The sequence below is a fragment of the Gymnoscopelus microlampas genome (genome assembly GCF_963454915.1).
Source record: "Gymnoscopelus microlampas genome assembly, chromosome: 7".
NCBI classification, from domain to species: domain Eukaryota; kingdom Metazoa; phylum Chordata; class Actinopteri; order Myctophiformes; family Myctophidae; genus Gymnoscopelus; species Gymnoscopelus microlampas.
In genome coordinates this window covers 36,519,103-36,537,733 of record NC_139944.1, presented here as the reverse complement: position 1 = coordinate 36,537,733, position 18,631 = coordinate 36,519,103, and the positions used below count along the sequence as shown (strand labels likewise).

Below are 18,631 nucleotides of genomic sequence, written 5' to 3'. Positions count from 1 at the left end.
ACTACACTGTCTTAATTAGTATAGGAAAACTGCAGATTTGTTTCAATGTTTTAATCACTGTTGCCTCCATTTGTGCCTATGCAAAATTGCTCCTTCATATACCTAACTATCTAACACCATGCATGCAGCATTGAAAGTATTTTAATAAAGTATTAGTATGTCAGAGTTGGCTTATTGTCAGCATTGGACAAGAACAAGGTCATTTTCAATGCACTAGACCCCTGGCTTGGGAGATGGATTGCTGAGGTGGAGCGCAACACCTACCATCAGCTCCCAGTAGACTACTTACTGCATGACTTCAAAAGTGGTTTATTTGTCACTCACACACTTATACAGGTACAAGCAGTGAAATGTTTGTGGCTGCAAGAATGTGCAGCAAGAGCAATACAATATACAGAAGATAATAATAAGAACAGTAGGCTAATAAATCAAGTAATAAGAAAAATACTGCTTTTCCTTTCCATTATTGTCATACATTTACATCAGCAATATTAGGAAATTAAGTGGTGAAACTTCCACACTGCCTCCTCTCCCTTCCCTGTACCCTCACCAAAAGAGCTGCTACAGAACTGCAAAGTTCTAAATCTTGAGTTGGATTTCAAGGAAGTCCCATTAACTGAGTCACTGAAGATTTCGTCAGAAAACATGACTTTTTCTCTGCTACTTCTGAGCTGTCTTTGAAGTTGTGTTTAAGTTTAGACTAGAGAATGATCTGAGCTATCAAAGAGGAATAGAAATAGGCTACCTGGAGAGGCGATAATAATTATTTTAAGGTTCGGTGCTGCCCCCCTGTGGACAAGATTAAGTAATACTTTCTAAGAATAGGGGATGAGACAAGTTGGGACCACAAAGGGGAAAAAAAGGAGTTCATTTTGGGGCATCTATTGTAGGCTATTGCAATTTGCAACATTCCTATTGCTAAGGATACAAATGCACATACACATGCACACAAACACATACAAATACATGTGCACAGCACAACTTATATATGCCCACAGAAGGCAGTCAGGGCACAGAATGAGACCCCTGCTTGGGCATGCAACAGCCCACATAAAACTCTGAGGAGTGGGCTGCCAATTCTCCTTCAAAAAATACAAATAATTAGACACACCTACAAAGAAAACCACCACAGTATCAGTCAGGTAGGTTGGTCAGGTCATGCAGAGTCAATCATTAACTAAATTTACCGGCACAAACAAGCACAGACTATGACTATGCAAGATATGCACAGACTATACTATGCAACATTTGCACACGGAGTGACGCAAGAACCAGCCAACCAGTTAGGAAACTGAATGTTTAACTAACTATTCCCCCTCACAAGACTTGCACATGCTTTCTACTGTCATTGTCTATTTTTGAAATAGATGTAAAAAATATATGTTCCTGTTCAATTGGGATACTTGCCAACACAATAAAGCGATAACAGCTAATCCAGCTGCAGACTTTTTATGAAATAATGTAAATTCACTATATTAATCATTAGCTTCAATTCCCAAAGTATATTTCAGGTTACATATTTGATGTTGACCTAGCCAACAAGGCAAGTCATGCCTCAGAGCAAAGTCCTCTGTTTAGAGTTATATCTGTGGAAAGTCAAGTTAAAACAATGGAAAGGATCTATTGAACAATGTGCCACCCAGACTTAACAACAAACCACAATGGATGGTTCCTTGACTTGAACAAAACATTAAGGATTTTTTAGCAAGAAGAGGAGAGTGCGAGATAATGCATAATGCAAGTATTTATGTATGTACAGTATATGGAGTTAAAGTAGTTAAACTTATTTTTATACTAAATTAACTCATTTTGCTGGGAACCCCCTCAATAAGCATGATTATTATTTTAACATGTTCTGTCTGTGGACATACAGTTCCAGTTGAAATAAGGATCTTTGAGCTTTCTAACCTTTAGCGTTAAGAATAGCAACAGCTCTATCAGCTCCTATAGATTTCTTTATTTATCATTAATTTGTTATCTGAAACACCTTAGCATAAGCAGGTTGATTTGTGGCTAGTTTGACTGGTCATTTTGTTCGTTAAAAGTTCAATTTGTTTTTTTCTATCAAAATTGTGTTTAATTTATTTCTTGCTTATAAGTTAAAATGTCTCAGATAAAAACGTTAGAAAATTCATTAGAAAATGTCCTAATGCATACTAAACTGGGGGTCCTTGAAAATTGAAATAAAAAGGTTTGAGAAGCAGTGCGCTATGGCCTTCAGCAGGACTGTGCAGAGACCAATGGAGGGGCAGGTGCTCAAAGATCATAAAAGGGCACGTGCGTGCGCCGATCTAGGGGGGTATGCTTTTGTGGGGCTCTCGTGCCATTTCACACTGAAATGAATGAAGAAAATCCTGCTATTACCCCCCTATCTCATCTGCCCCCTGCATCTCTATCAAAAACATGTTAACTTTAAGATGAGGGCAAACTAAAGCCAGGATCCAGTTTACTTAATTATCCCATTGAAATAAGGGAAAACAATTAGCCTGACTCTGTACAAACCAAGCTAACAAAATCTCATGAAATGAACACATCAACGTTTTGTAACGGGAAGTGTAAAAGCAACAATTTATTGATGGGGGAGTGAACTTACCATGTTTGCACTTTGCATAGTACCTTTCTCAAGTTGTTTTCAATGCAGCTGCAAGATTACAAGGTGGGAGGGCACTTAATGACATCACTGCATCAGGTTAAAAGTGAAACAAAACTGATTAATGGCAGCCAACTCATTTGAATTATAATATAGGCTAATTATAATTAATAATGATAGTGAAATTATTACTATTTGTCAAATGTTCTTCTTTATAAGGGCCACAGGTGTCAAATGCTCTTCTTTATAAGGGCCACATGTGTTGGGCAGGCCATTAAACTGGCCATGATACTGACATGATACTGACCATGATACTGACATGATACTGACCATGATAATGACCATGATACTGACATGATACTGAAATGATACTGACAGGACACTGACAGGATACTGATGATACTGACCATGATACTGGTTCTGAAATGGATTGCACACATCCAGTTCGTCGCTGGTGCAGTAACAGTTCAAAAGATCATGTCTGCACAACAGAATCCTCATTTTCTTTTTTACTTTATAACACAGAAAAGCGGTAGGCTACAGGTGGTACAACGTTTCAGCTAAACATGGCCTTCATCACCTGAAGTGTTTTAAAGTAAAAAAAAACACCTTTAGGCACAATGCTGTTGTGAGACTTTTATCATTTTGAACTGACATGATACTGATGCGATGGTACTGACCATGATACTGTCATGATACTGACATGATACTGACATGATACTGATGCTACTGACATGATACTTTCATGATTCTGACATGAAACTGACATGATACTGATGATACTGACATGATACTGGTGATACTGTCATGATACTGACCATGATACTGAGGGCTTTCTTCAGGCACAGAGGGCACCTTCCCCGATCATAACAGGTAGAACGTTATAGACAGCCTAGATTAAGAATTTTATTCAATGGGGCTCAGCTTGATCCCATAATATTATTTTTAATATTAATTATTAATTAATTCATGTCCAGACTCCCTGCTACTGCATTCCAACTATCCTGCTGGCTCACTCCAAGGTTATTATACATAACTAAATCTAACAAAATAACAAAAACTAGAATTAGTAATACATTAGTTTTTAGTATTTAGTTATATAGCCGATCTACAAGCTTGTGATGCTTTGTCAGCATGTAGATCGGCTATTTTCAAAATTTGTCTTTCTGAATTTTACCCCTGACAAATACCTCATTACAATAAGAAAAACTAAAACTAACACTAAACCTAATTAAAACTAAACTGTAACTAATCCTTAAAAAAAAAACTAAACTAAACTAAACCACTTTGAAAACAAATCAAAACTAAACTGAAATTGAAAACAAAAAGTCAAAACAAAATAAAAATAAAAACGAAATAAAAAATCTAAACTATAATAACCTTGGCTCACTCCACCCTGGCTGACACTCCCACATTATTCTGGACCAGTGACCTCCTGTCCTTCCTGCACCATAGGAAGGTGTTTAACTTGTGCTTTAAAAACAAACAAACAGTAAATCCATAACATAATGAAACACAAGGAGTAATAAGAGATGTATCATAAGAATACTTTTTCATGAAATTAAGTCTTAAAAATAGATTTAAAGTGTTATGTTTTCAGGTTTTATGGCTGTGCCCTTTGTGGTGGACTGAGCAGTTTAGCAAGATCTTTTGAGCTGATTTGTTTTTGGACTGATTCTAAAATATGTTTAAGAACATGATGGTGTTAAGCTATATTCAAAGGTTATGACATATTTCTGTATGAGAACAACATTCAGAGTTAAGCCTAATTTATACTCTGTAGTGAGCAGCGGTATCGCTTGCTGAAAATAACTGATCTTGTATTTTTGATTGAATACATTATTAGTCAGAAATATAAACAGCACGTGGTACAGTCAGACATTACGGCTAAAAGGATAATGTGTATTAATGCATTGCTCTTTGATTTGGCCTACACAACATCTGAAGATCACACTAGATTACATGCTATATTCAGTTAGTTAAGGCATATTAAAATGCCTATTTGTGAACTTGCTCCACTTACTTGTGAGCTTGCAGCTCATGACTGTATACAGTAGCCTATTACTTGCTACATAACTCAGTCATAAAACCTTTTAACTGGGCAAAAAACATGTTACACATAGCTGGCTTGTTGATCTCTGGACAACAACAATGACCGTCATTGTTACTTTGTTGTGCTTGTAGGGAGTGAAGGTGGCTGAGCTGAACACCAGCCCATTTATGCTCTCTTGTCTTTGATGCAACTTTTACAACTAGGTTTATGGGGTTAATATGGACTGTAATGGACTGTTATTGAGAAACTCACAGAATTACTGAGGTCAAATGAGGATAGCACAGGCCAGGTCAGGTGACTCACATTGGTAAAAATTCAAATCTGATTTATTTCACCCCACCTCACCTTGCTATTTTACACCACTCACAGCCAAACTATAGCTGTACCTGTTGCATTTAAATGATTTAATTATTTAATTTTGATTTGCAGTTTGCAGGCCTATCTGGGTGGTCCCTCCCCTTGAGGCCACCGGGCTATCCTATCAAATCACTGGACTTCTACGTTACATAATTAGGGTTCATGTGCGCAGCTCTTTCTAGGGGTCGAAATAAAGAGACACGGATTTGTACTGATCGTTCTTTTTCAACCAAGCAGGGGAGACGTGGGTCCGCAGTAGCAGGAGGGGTAAAGTTGGTCTTTATTAATAGCTTTGCGATTCTGTGTTAAAGCTCTGCGATATCGACCATGACATTGAAACATGCGCTTGATAGCTTGACATGTTTTAAAGGTAACCGGAAGACTCGCCCCAAAACACGCTCACCCCCATTTTGTTTCCCGGACCAGCGGTTCTTGTATTCTTGTATTTGTTTTACTGAGGATAAGATTAGAAATAAGTTTAGGGTTTAGGCATAGTTTTACTGAGGTTTAGTTTATGAATAAGGTTAGGTTTTGGCACCGTTTTACTGAGGTTACGTTTAGAATAAGGTTAGATTAGGCATAGGTTACTGAGGTTACGTTTAGTAATACCAGGTCCAGGTGAATGCCGCCGGATTTTCCCCGTGGCGACTGTGTTTTGGGGCGAGCGTTTTGGTATTCTTTTTAAACTGTCAAACTGGCTTTAGCAGAGTTTCTCGGTACAATAATAGTGCCTGCACTTAATGTAACTAACCACCACGGACGTGATATAAATAGAATTGCTAATGGATAATAAGTGCTTTGGTAGTCTAGCGTTTAGACGGTTTAAAAGAACGGTTGTAGACGTATTATTGTCTGTCTGCACGTAGTCCGTTGTTCATGAGCTGTCAACTGTCGCTAAACGCTTTGTGGATCTGATTGGTCAATCTGACTTGAACTGTCAGATCATTATGTGATTGGCTGCGCGCAGTGTTGGAAGAAGTACTCACATGTTGTACTTAAGTAAAAGTATTAATACCACAAGGTAGAAATACTCTGTTACAAGTAAACGTCCTGTATTAAACATTTACTTGAGTAAAAGTACAAAAGTGTTGGCATCAAAATATACTTAAAGTACAAAAAGTAAAAGTACTTTTAGGCAGAATGTCCCATTTCACAAGATCAAAATGTATAGAAATCTTTTGAAAATAATACAAGTTCACAACACATGGCGAGCATTGTGAGCTTATAGATCTGCTATTTTCAAATGGCTGAAATGTATATAGGGCTGAAGTGGGTAATTCATGTTTTGTAATAATAATCAAAATCTACAAAGTAGGCTAACTAGTTTCTTAAGTTTTCATATAATTATAGTGGAGAGTACATGTACTTAGTTACTTTACACCTATGGAGCACACAATGGATGTCACAAAGAAAGATTGATAACTAAAACTGTATTGTATTACATTGTGTAATACTTTCCCTGAGGTTATGCCGTGGTGCATTTTGCTCTCTAGAACATTGTGAGAACATCTGAAGATGAAGATCGCAGTGATTGGTCAGAGCATCTTTGGCCAGGAGGTGTACAAGGAGCTGAGGAGAGATGGCCATGACATCGTGGGGGTCTTCACCATACCGGACAAGGATGGCAAGGCAGACCCACTGGGTGAGAACAGTCATGATGACATCAGCAAGTGTGACAAGTGTTAAGTCTACTATCAGCTGTGAAATACATGGCAACATCATGAAGTTCAAACTGTACAGAGTTGAAGTCCTTTAGACTTAATTAGAACTACTTCTCAAGCTATACGTTTTGACTGTACCAGAGAAGAGTAAAGTTATCATGCTTTATCAAAGTTATGTTTGTTAGAGTCAATTATTTTACTTTATATGTGTAACTTGAAACATGAGGATGCAGACCGAACTATTCAAATGCTGACATCAGCTGGAATTTAGACACCCCACCTTTGTTAGTTTCTGCAAGTAAAAATAAAATCACTATTTCTGTTATCAGAGTCAACTTGGTTGTTGTGGATGTTTGACTGTTAAAGATGCAGTCATTTTATCACCTGCTGTCACCTGCTGTCTCCTTATCATGATCCTGTTTCCCAAGACACCACAGAGCGTTATAACGCTCTGATAGCATATAACCACAGCTTTGCTGTGGTTATATGCTATCTAAGGCAATCCTTGCAAAATAGGCATCTAACATAAACTGATAATACATATAATAGGTGGATGTATCATGTAGCATCATGGTGATGCAACTTGTGACCTAAACAAAACAGCTGTTTCATTACAGTAGAAGGCTGAAAAGAGACACAGATAGGAAAATAAGCAGGTGCGCCTCCTCTGGGCGCTTTCCTAAGCAGTGGGTGCAGCCTTATGAAAACAATGCATAACTGAGCCTCTGCCTTGCATCCCTCATTTTGGAGTGCTGAGATTTCCACCTTCCATTCTTTAAAAGAGACACAGAGACCCAGATAGCTGACAAGGGAAGTTGTCGTGAAACTTATGTAAAGCAGCCATAAGGCGTGGATTGCCATACTCGTTTACCTCACATTTGGTCTGATTTATACTGATTTGTCCTTTCCCTCTTCACACAGCCGCAGAAGCAGAAAAGGATGGCATTGCTGTCTTCAAATTCCCTCGCTGGCGACTAAAGGGTCAGGCTATCCCAGAGGTGGTTGCGCAGTACAAGGCAACTGGCGCAGAGCTCAATGTCCTGCCCTTCTGTTCCCAGTTCATCCCCATGGAGGTCATCGACCACCCGAAGCATGGCTCTATCATTTACCACCCCTCCCTGCTACCTCTCCACCGGGGGGCTTCCGCCATAAACTGGTGAGCTACTGGCTGCACCTGTGATGGTTCAGCAGATGGCAGCGACATGAGAAAGTTAAACACGATGGTGCCATCTCATGTGGATAACCTTTTTAGGCCCCGTTTAGATGACAACGGTCTCTAGAGAAAACGGCAAAATAAACTATCAGATGTGCCTTCCGTTTAGACGGCAACGGCATTTTCGGGGGGTTGAAAACGCAAGAAAGTGAAACCCCCTTCCAGAGTGGAAATCTTTGAAAACGCTCCGCCTCGCATCTCCATGTAAACAGGCAATACGGGGGAAACCGTAAAATGTGTGACGTCATGGCTCACGTCGGCTCACACCGCGTATGCTATTACATTGTGTAAACATTGACAAACAGCTGTGATAGGAAGTAGAATGGAAGTGGTTCTACACATGTGTGCAATGTTGATGCTAGACTCTTTTTTTTTGTTGATGCTAGACTCCTTTTTCATACTATTTTCAAGGGAAATTTATATTTTTGCTGACCTGGCTGAGTCATAGTAACAGGTAAAAATCAATCCAGCTACACTATACAGTATGTACATTATCAGTTCATTCTCAACCATCTGCCCGCACAGGACCCTGATCCATGGTGACAAAAAAGGCGGGTTCACAGTGTTCTGGGCTGATGATGGGCTGGACACTGGACCAATCCTGTTGCAGAGGGAGTGTGATGTCGAGCCTGATGACACTGTCAACACCATCTACAAGAGGTTCCTCTTCCCAGAGGGAGTCAAAGGCACTGTAAGTCTTCTGATGGAAGATGCAATCGTTCTAATTAAACGTTGTAAAAATCTAAAAGAAAATAAGTAATTATGGCAACATACTGTTCTAAATGAAGATTATGTGTGTAAAATAAAGCACACATACATGTATCATATGGGTCGGCAGGTGGAATTGGTCAATCTTTAGTGTCTGTACTGGAAAGATATTCATAGTCTGCCTTCTCTGTTAGTAACCTCTCTATCTTAATTTCCCAACATAACAAACACTGTAATAACAAAGTCCATAAAATTGTGTTGACACTGCATGATGAAACTATAAAGAGGGTGTGTGACAACACACCCTCTCTCAGTGGTCAAGCTACAGTAGCTGAACATTTTCATGAGACAAATTCAAACCATAGATGTTACTGATAATGCTGCGCTTCCACAAAATACAGTTTAGATTTTCCAGTCAATGAGTGCAGCTCCAGTCAATGACTTAATACCATGTTTACATTCACTTGCATTTCCTTGACAATGAAACAATGATAATAAAGAATTGGGTTGTTTCCAGGTGGATGCTGTGCGCCTTATAGCGGAAGGGAAGGCCCCACGAATCACCCAGCCCAAGGAGGGAGCAACATATGAGTGCATTCAGAAAAAGGACAATTCTAAGGTAATGTAGTGTTTGATCTACAATGTCACTGATATATTTCTGTGCATTTTGGTCTGATTGTTGCTGACACATGGACAGCTTCTCCTGGGAGTGACCACATGGCTGAATACAGCCATTTCACTTTCCCAACATTATGTACCAGGACATGTTTTTCATACATTGTCAGAAGAATCCATTTTGTGTTCATTAATGTGCTAAAGGTGTGATTATGAGACCTGTTTTGTCTACAATGTCCGTGAATAGTATCGCCACAGTACTTCTACTTTCTCATTCATGGAGCACAGAAGCAACGCATAAAGATGATCGACTACATTTGGACATATATCATGCCCAGGTAGCAACAGTATACAACCCAAGGTCCAACTGTACCAATGCGTTAGAAGAGCTGTTGGTGTGAATAATCATAACCAGTTGCTCTGTGCTTACCTTTAGTTTTATGTGCATTGTCAACTAGTCTTTCATCAATACATTGTGTACCTCTTTACAGCTGAAGAAATTGATGAGAGATTCTTATGCCTTTGACTATTGACAGATCGACTGGAACCAGACTGCTGCGGCCATCCACAACTGGATCAGAGGCAACGACAAAGTGCCTGGTGCCTGGGCAGAGGTTGACGGACAGGTACATGTTTATTATATTCCCATTAACAAATGATAAATCGCAGTTTGCTTGGCTTAAATAAGGTCCTGCGTATTGTGAATTAGTCGTTAAGGACTGGCAAGTTATCCTTGGTGATGCATTCTTTTTTGAGACAGCTCTCATTACAGACAGTCATGATGAAAGTTTGCTTCAGAGAATGAAGCTGCATTTTATGAATTTTATAACACGTCAAAAACAGTATTCATACTGTATTTATCAAATCTATGATCTTGGATAATTCAATATTTATTAACTGACTCATAACTACAGTGTAAAGTACAGACTCATATCTTATGGTATCAAGTTACAATTTATGGAACTGCACCTTTAGCAATAAATGGAAAAAATGTATTGTAAGATTGGTTTACACCTAAAAGACCTCTATTTCATAAGAGAACTCGAAGCTTACCCAGAAAATGTAAAATGATCCCAGTAAAAACACATGGATTACTGATAGGTAGCCTCTCAGTATTTGAGTCTCTCTAGTGTTGTTTGTTGGAATGAGACAGTCTTGCCTCTGTTTGCTAATATCTTTGTTCAAGAACACAACAACAAATATTTTAAGATCACAACAGTAGCATGTGTAAATTCCATTTAAGGGGGAATTCTTACTTCAAATACACTGTGGTCTGTCTCTTCTCCCATAGAAAGTGACTTTCTATGGCTCAACTCTAGTTGACAATGGCACCGCAGCAAACGGACAACCCCTGGAGATCCCAGGAGCCAGTCGTCCTGGCATCGTCACCAAGGCGGGCCTGGTTCTCTTTGGCAATGATGGCAAGACTGTAAGTTGAGTAGAAGGCACACCACTTGACTTTGTCTTCCCAAAGAAAAAGTTGATTCCCATACGCAATAACGATCTCTGCATTACTTTATTGAAAAGAAATTAAGACGGTAAAAGTCACCTCAGACATTCATTACAGTACTATAGTGCTGTTCTACAAAAAGGTATACACCAGTGTGTGTGTGTGTGTGTGTGTGTGTGTTGTGTGGGAGAGACACACTTTTTATGAACTTATTTTCACGAACAAACTAAGGTACACTAACAAACTTCCACTAATTAATATCAAGTTCTGAAGCTGTCAGTTCAGAGTCCTGTCTTCTGTCCAGTCAGTCAGTCAGTCAGTAGTTTGGTTTAGGTATAAAAGCAGATGACATTGAAGAGTGGAAGATTATAAAGGAACATTGAATGGAACCAAGTAGAATCACATTCATGTATGAAAGGTTAAGCATCATTTTAATAATGCACCAAAAGTGAATGCACCAGGTTTACAATTACATATAGAAATGTTCTCAAACTTTTGAAATGTACAAACTAATGAGGCAGGGAAGAGTCTTAATGGTGCTCGACTCTGTTGTACTAACTAGAGCATGCTTAAGCCTGCTGCTAAAGTATATACTTGCATGGACAGTCAAATTAATCTTCCATTGAAAAGTAAAGCATGTTCTTTTGAGTTAGCAACAGCCTATTTTCAGATTATTAAAGACAACTAGCACAGTATGTAATTACAAATCTCCTCATAAGCTTTTCATTGACTTTTTTTGTGGCCATGGCACTTTTTTTTTTTTTTACCTCCATAGTATACTTGCAGTGTCACCCGTTCGATAAAAAATCTGCAGATATTTTATTGCTCCTACTTTTCCATTACCCAACATTTTGTACACTGCTCTGTCCAATCAGGCTGCTTTCAAAGAGTTTCAATGTTACTATATCTCTTCTTGTACATGATTGTCCCCAGTATTTATGCAAACAAATCCTCAATATGAAATGACATCATTCTTAAAAGTGCTGCCTGTAAGTGATATTTTTGGTTAAAACAAAAGGTATTTTGTTAAAATGTTAAAGTATTATATTCTGATAGTAACAAATTAACTATATTTATGGGGTGTTCGGATCTCTCCATCTCTCCAGTTATGTTAGTAAACAGAAAATACATTTTCTGGCGGGACACCAATTTCAACCAATCAGGAGAGAGAAAGAATATATTAGCCTAAAATGTGCAGTGTTCCACTTCCAATTGTGCCTGCTCATTCATTTATTTTCATAACTTCCAATTTCACTTGTTTATCTTGTATACCATGTTAGTTCTCTCCCGATTGGATCAAATTGGTATCCCAACATGAAACACTCTATAGCAATGATTACTTTCAGAAAAGAGCTATTTAACACTTATTTTAACAAAAAATATCACTTAAAGCACATTTAAGGAGTTATTTTACCTAATATCATTGACCTATATCCTTGCCAATATAAGTTATAGGACTGAACTGATTCTTTATGTAAGCCAACCTGGAAGTTACTTACACCATGGGTTCCTGTGGCAGATTTCCATTGGGTTGGGGATAAATAAAAATTTAAGATGTGCTCTGTAGAGAATAAATGATTCACATTTTGTTAAACATAACTTTCACAAATCATCACTTTTTACAACATTTGTATCTTAGGCAATTATATAAGGCGGCAGAGGTGGTCTACATTTTCAGATTATTAAAGACAGTGTGGTCTAGATGTTAGAGGAGCATGCATTGCTGGTGGCCAAAAGGTTCCTAATTTGATCCCCCACACTGGCAGGAACATTTTAAAGAAAGCACATACCAGATTAAAAATGAATGGTTGAGATATTAATGGGAAAATGTCATGGAACAAAATGTTTAATACCCTTGGGCTTATTTTAACCTGCGATTGGTGTAGGGTAATTAATCACACCTGTCAATTGTGTGCCCCATACGTATGTGCTCCCCAAAGGAAGTGTTCAGTTCATCAATCATTTCAGCCCTGTCGCCGACAAAGAATGTCGTCCGTGTGCGTCTCGTGGAAAAGTGGAGATATTTTGCTAAACAGAAGTTCTCTGACAGAACTTTCAAATGGATATGAAACTAGAGGACAATATCTGACTACAAGTCACAGGAATTAATTATTGGGGGAGTACACGCGCAGCACAACAATTTTAACCACTGCAAAGATCAGTGCTGCTATCCGGGTGGGCATAGGAGCGATCTATGGCTGCGTATTTGGAATACATGAAATGTATGTAATATCACAGCCATTCTAGGGCTAGGCCGGGTCATACCAAAGACTAAAAATGGTACCCAATGCCTTGTACATCAAGCTGCCTCACACTACAGAAACAGGAGATAGACTCCTGCCCTATGGGCCACATGGCTCGGCAAGGCTTACTTACTTATGGGGGGATTTTGCAGACAAAACAAAACAAGAAATATGTCAAGGGAACCCATTGCTATTTAACTTATTTCCAGATTTACTATGGAGGGCTGGAAGTTTTAACCGAAAGACCAATGCCATGAACCATTTGCATGTGCTTGTTCATCAACAGCCTTTCTGTAAATGTCTCATCACAATCCACACATTTATAGGGACTCTTCCCAATGTGTTTTGCAAAGATGTGGTTCCTCATAGTTGTACCTCTATTGAATGACCTCAGGCAGACATGGCACCTAAAAGGCTTCTCTCCTGTGTGAGTTCTTTCATGGTCTGTCAGGTGGCCCCTTTTTTTAAAACCTTTCCCGCAAAATTTGCACTGAAAGGGCCTTTCTCCTGTGTGCACTTTCATGTGAGTGCGCAGCATGCTCTGGCAACTCATATGTTTACCACATATGAGACAGTCAAAGTTCCCCTTTGTTTGATGCGTGATGAGATGGCCCTGAAGCAAATCTCGTTGAGTGAAAATGTGATTGCATATATGGCAGCGGTAAAAGTTAATGTTTAACTTCTTGGCTTCAGAAGCGTTGGGGTCTTCTGCCGAGGAGGGGTTTGGCTCACATTTGTCTTGAGCCTGTGTGCTGCTCTCCAGTTGCTGTACTGTTCTGATAAGTTCTTTTGTTAAAGAGTCCCCCTCATCGCTATCCTCTCTCCATGGTTGCCCCTCATTTCCCCTGGCCCAGAGCTCTTCCTTCTCCTCCTCTTCTTCCTTAATCTGGCCTGGGTATTTCTGTCCCACACTGGGGTTGCTGTCCTGCTTGCCATGCTGCTTCTTGGGGGACCTTTCCTCTGTTGATGTGGGCACAGATAGTTTCTGGCAGTCTGTAAGGGCACAAATAAAAATATGTTACCACTGGCCTGTACAGTATCATATCTTTTCATGAGGCCCAGAATTCCTGGCAACGGCCCTGTCCATGAGATGGTCAAGCTTAAACACATTTGCTGGAGTAGTACATTGCAAACAATATTGTGATCTTGGATGATAGTTGTAGCCCTACAGCGCAAGGTAAAATATGTAGATTTTGGTGGAGATTGTAAAATTGTTGGTCCCTCAGAATTCCATAGCTGATGTTGAGTTGATCAGCCATCTCGAGTTGGTTGATATGTATGACAATGTCCACACAAACCTTTACATAATCGCCATGTCAAGTGGATATCAAATTGCAATAGCATGGAAACAAATGATGCATCATATGAATTTAATCCTAAACTTAAAAGGGATATTTCACTTTCAAACATGTTTGGGGTAATTTTAACATCTACTCTGGCTTTTGTGAGCACTTTAACAGACACGCCCCCTTCCTATACAAACCCATAGTAACCTGTAACTTCATTTTAACCATGTTAGATTCAATTAAAACAGCCATCCTTGGTTCTGGTGGCTGATGTCTTTCTAATGCGTTTGAATATGTTTCTCCCTTGTGATATTCCTGTAGTCTCTAGGTCTAGGACATGCATGTCATACTGAAAAAAAAATATTAACCCAAATAAGTAGGCCTCGATCACACACACTGCATGTAGTAGTAATTTGTCATAAAGACGTTTTATTGTGAAGACTCCGGGAGATTTTGCCATAAAATGTGCCATGTGTATGTTTTAGCAGGCCTTGTTGTTGATAGTAGCGTTGCCAGTCGTGATGTTACACTTTAAATAGTGACCCATCGAAGTCGGTAACTGGAGAGGTCGCTGTTTTGACATTTTCGACAAATTCGCGGCCGAGAGATGGATCTCTATGCGCTCAACAAGCGAGTTTACCAACATTTCAAAACTGTCGACAACCACATTGGAATGTTTTCACCATTTTAGATAATGAGAAAACCGATATGAGACCCGACGGTAACTTTGCCATATAAAAAGGAAACAGCGACCTCCCTGCAACACATAATTCGATAGGTTAATTATGTTAGTGTAAACACCTGCCAAACGGCGACAGAGAACCATATGACGTTGATGAACAAACCTGTTCTCTGCAGTCTTATCTCTGGTTGGTAGACGAGATCCAGCAGCTTCTGCAATCGCTGATTCTCCACCTTTGTCCGCTGCACCTCTTCATGATAGTCAATTATTGTTTTTTCTACAAACCCAAATATTTCAATGGCAGCTGCAGTTAGTCGTTGTGTAAGAAGCAAGTTAAATGACTGTAGTGTATCAGTAGCCATTCTGCACGGAAAAGAGGCCTTCAAAAAGGCAATACTGAAGTTTAAGTCAGTCACTGGTTTTACTTAGAATATGTGTATGCAACAAATTTGCTACAAGAAACAGCTGCATATAAAGAAAGACGAAATATTGCCACCTAGTGTGCAGGGGTTGTACCAGCAGACTGCAGTTGAGGGGGAACGGGGAGGGGGATTTCCACATAATCAGTCATTTTCTCCAAAATTGTCTCCCTGTCAAATTTTCAATCCCATAATCTTTCCTGAATTGTACTATAGCCTGTTGGCCTACATTTATCCTCACCATTGTATTTCATACATAAGAGGATACGATAAACCTTTATTGAAAAAGTGTCATAGCAGCAACAGCAGTAGAACGGCTGTGATATTACATACATTTCATGTATTCCATATTGAATACATTAAACATGTATTATACATGTATACACATGAAATGTGTGTAATATCAAAGCCATTTTAGGGCTATAACGGCAGTGACAATGACACAGGAGGTATGGGTAAGAGAGAGTCAAGAACTAATTGAAGGTAAATGATAATAAATATAAAGATTCAATAAAATACTGAGCCCTCTGAATGGATGAATATGTACTTCTATCAATAAATGTAAATGTACAGTGAATTTATTATGTATGAATATACAATAGACTACACCTATGCCAATGAATATCAACAATTAGATATATAATTTGGAAATTGTATATTAATACACTATCACATATCCACCACTGCACTATAGTGAATGTGATGTGTTAATCAGTCCTTGTCTTTTTATATAAAATAAAATAAAACAAATGTAATAATAATAACTAAACGAACGAATAACTTAATTAACTTCTACTTACTAAAGGGATGGGCAGGAAACTGAACATTCCTGATCTACGGATTATGTATAAGCACAGAGGTTAATCAACATGGTATTAGGCATAGGCATTGTATTTTTGCTTAGTTCTATGAAATAGGTTACTTTTAATTACATTACATTACATTACAGTCATTTAGCAGACGCTTTTATCCAAAGCAACTTCCAATAAGTGCATTCAACATAGGTAGGGAACGAAACTACTAATCACCAGAAGTCTTAAATGCATTCTCTTCTAAAACAAGCAATTAAGAGTATACCTAGCACCTAGATAAAAGTGCAATATATCAGCTACCTACTTTCTTAAACAGATGAGACAAATAGGAAAATCAAATGAGCAAGAGCTAAAACAAATAAGTGTATCGAATAAACAAGATCCAATAAAACAATAAAACAAGAGCTTGTACAACTAGTTAACAACAAGTAGGCAAGGCGAAGAGGAAGGGTAGTGTTTCCTGAAGAGGTGGGTTTTCAGCCTGTGGCGAAAGATGGGCAGTGAGTCTGCTGTCCTGACATCAGTGGGAGTTCATTCCACCACTTGTGGGGCCAGAACAGAAAAAAAGCAGTAGCTGTGTTTGACTGTCCTATATTTCAAATTTCTCAAGACGAGACTACTAGTGAACACATTGCATGCACTTATGTTTTATCTCTCTTTCTCTTTGTTCTGTCTCCTTCTCTCTCTCTCTCTCTCTGTTTGGGTGCTGCCGATGTGCAGCTCTTAGTGAAGAACCTGCAGTTTGAGGATGGGAAGATGATCGCAGCATCACAGTACTTCCGCTCTGGGGAAAGTGCTGCTGTGGAGCTCACAGAGGAGGAGAAGGCATTTGCTGAACAGATGAGGGTACTATTCTGTCCCTTCTACAGGCCACCCCCTTAACCTGAGGCTGATTCTACAAATGCCCGCTAAATCAGTAGTTCTCACAGTTTTTTTCAAAAATGTTCAAAAACAGCAGATGTTGATGCTCTGTGAGCTTGGATATCTGCAATTTTTGAATAGCCAACGCTAAAATAAAAAATGATGCAGATGCTTTCCCAGTTTTAAAGGGTTAAAACAGTCTGGAATGGCACAGAATGAAATGGAAAACCTTTATTGTAAAATTGTATGTGAAATTAAATGATAGATTTTTATTACACAAATAGTAGTTTTGTAAGAAACATGTTTCCGTAGCCATTCTGTGCAGAACAAAAGCAGCCATCTCCTGCTCACTTCATGTGGTGTGTTCTTACAGGCCGTTTGGCAGAGCATTCTGACTAATGTTGCCCAGATCGAGGACTCCACCGATTTCTTTAAGTCTGGTGCGGCCTCCATGGACGTAGTCAGGTAAAAAAAGAAGCGCAAAAGTGTATTTGAAATGGGATTCATAGCAAAATGCCCACATCCCACTCTCTTTTTCTTAATCTAAGATGAACATTAATATCCTTAGGCTACCTGGTTTTTGTATCATATCCTACCTTCATTCTCTACTCGCTTCTCTTTTATTTCCCTGAGTATCACATCTCCTTTCATCTAATGTCTCTCCCTACCATATATTCCCACCTTCCTCCATTCATTCCACACATTTTTCTCTCTTTCTTTCTTTCTTTCTTTCTTTCTTTCTTTCTTTCTGTCTTTCCCTCTTCTTATCTGTCTGTAGACTGGTGGAGGAGGTGAAGCTACGGGCCAGCAACTGCCAGCTGCAAAACGAGGATGTCTACATGAACACTACCTTCCAGGACTTTATCCAGAAGTGTGTCAGAAAGCTCTGTGGAGAGGACGACGAGGAGGAGCTGGTCGTAGACTATGTCAGTCTCAAAAGTTTATTGTCATATGTACATTAAAAGATAGCGCCAGTGCATTTCAATGCAACATAAAGCTAATCTATTGGACAACCTAAAACCTATATTATATAACAGAAAAGAACAATATACAACCAATACTGTGAAACAGTACATCGAATACAGTTCATAGCAATAGTGCTCGACAGTACACATGCCAAGTTTGAAGTGGATCGGTCAGACGGTTCTCGAGGTATGCGGGGGACAAACACACAGAGATTCCATGCATTTATAGTGATAACATTATCATCATCATCATCTTTACTCCAACAGCTCTGCTTTTATCAACCCACTGAGGTGTCACTCATTTAACCACTCAAACGCTATATACTTCACCGACTGATGTCACTCAATTAACAACTTAAACCCTATATATACTTCATCGATTGGTGTCCCTAGCCTAGGGGTCTACACACACTAGGCCCCTCCTTTTTTCCTTCGACACCAAATCTCTAGCCGACTTACAAGCTCAAAACATGTCACAAAGCGACACCTTGTGAGTTTGCAGATCTGCTATTTTTGCCAAATGTTTGACTATTATGACATGCCCATTGCCCACAATAGGGAGATTAGGGTGTAAGTGGTTAAATACCCTGTTCTACCCTTCTCATCCTTACTTCCACTGGGAACACAAACCTTTAAGTTGTGATTTTACCCTTTAAATCACATTACAGGTTGTTTGTCTCTAACTACCACTACAATATGCATCATCTGCGTTTGTT

The 18,631-nt window shown here is 39.0% G+C and overlaps 2 protein-coding genes across 2 annotated transcripts in view; one reads left to right on the top strand and one right to left on the bottom strand.

Moving 5' to 3' along the window:
* Positions 1 to 5,154: 5,154 nt before the first annotated feature.
* The window catches only part of aldh1l1 (aldehyde dehydrogenase 1 family, member L1), a 19,922-nt gene continuing 6,445 nt past the window's right edge, over positions 5,155 to 18,631 (top strand). The window contains exons 1-10 of the mRNA XM_084062105.1: positions 5,155 to 5,267; positions 6,494 to 6,642; positions 7,583 to 7,817; positions 8,400 to 8,565; positions 9,100 to 9,201; positions 9,734 to 9,823; positions 10,489 to 10,626; positions 16,810 to 16,935; positions 17,324 to 17,415; positions 17,729 to 17,876. Coding sequence (XP_083918231.1) covers positions 6,516 to 6,642; positions 7,583 to 7,817; positions 8,400 to 8,565; positions 9,100 to 9,201; positions 9,734 to 9,823; positions 10,489 to 10,626; positions 16,810 to 16,935; positions 17,324 to 17,415; positions 17,729 to 17,876 — 1,224 coding nt within the window. The 5' untranslated portion in view covers positions 5,155 to 5,267; positions 6,494 to 6,515. The remainder of the gene's footprint in view (positions 5,268 to 6,493; positions 6,643 to 7,582; positions 7,818 to 8,399; positions 8,566 to 9,099; positions 9,202 to 9,733; positions 9,824 to 10,488; positions 10,627 to 16,809; positions 16,936 to 17,323; positions 17,416 to 17,728; positions 17,877 to 18,631) is intronic.
* Positions 12,352 to 15,289, bottom strand: LOC311048806 (uncharacterized protein). Its single transcript, XM_084062106.1, has 2 exons — positions 15,022 to 15,289; positions 12,352 to 13,883 (listed from the first exon to the last, which is right to left on the bottom strand). The coding sequence occupies exons 1-2, from the start codon at positions 15,218 to 15,220 to the stop codon at positions 13,105 to 13,107; spliced, it is 978 nt and encodes a 325-aa protein (XP_083918232.1). The 5' UTR covers positions 15,221 to 15,289; the 3' UTR covers positions 12,352 to 13,104.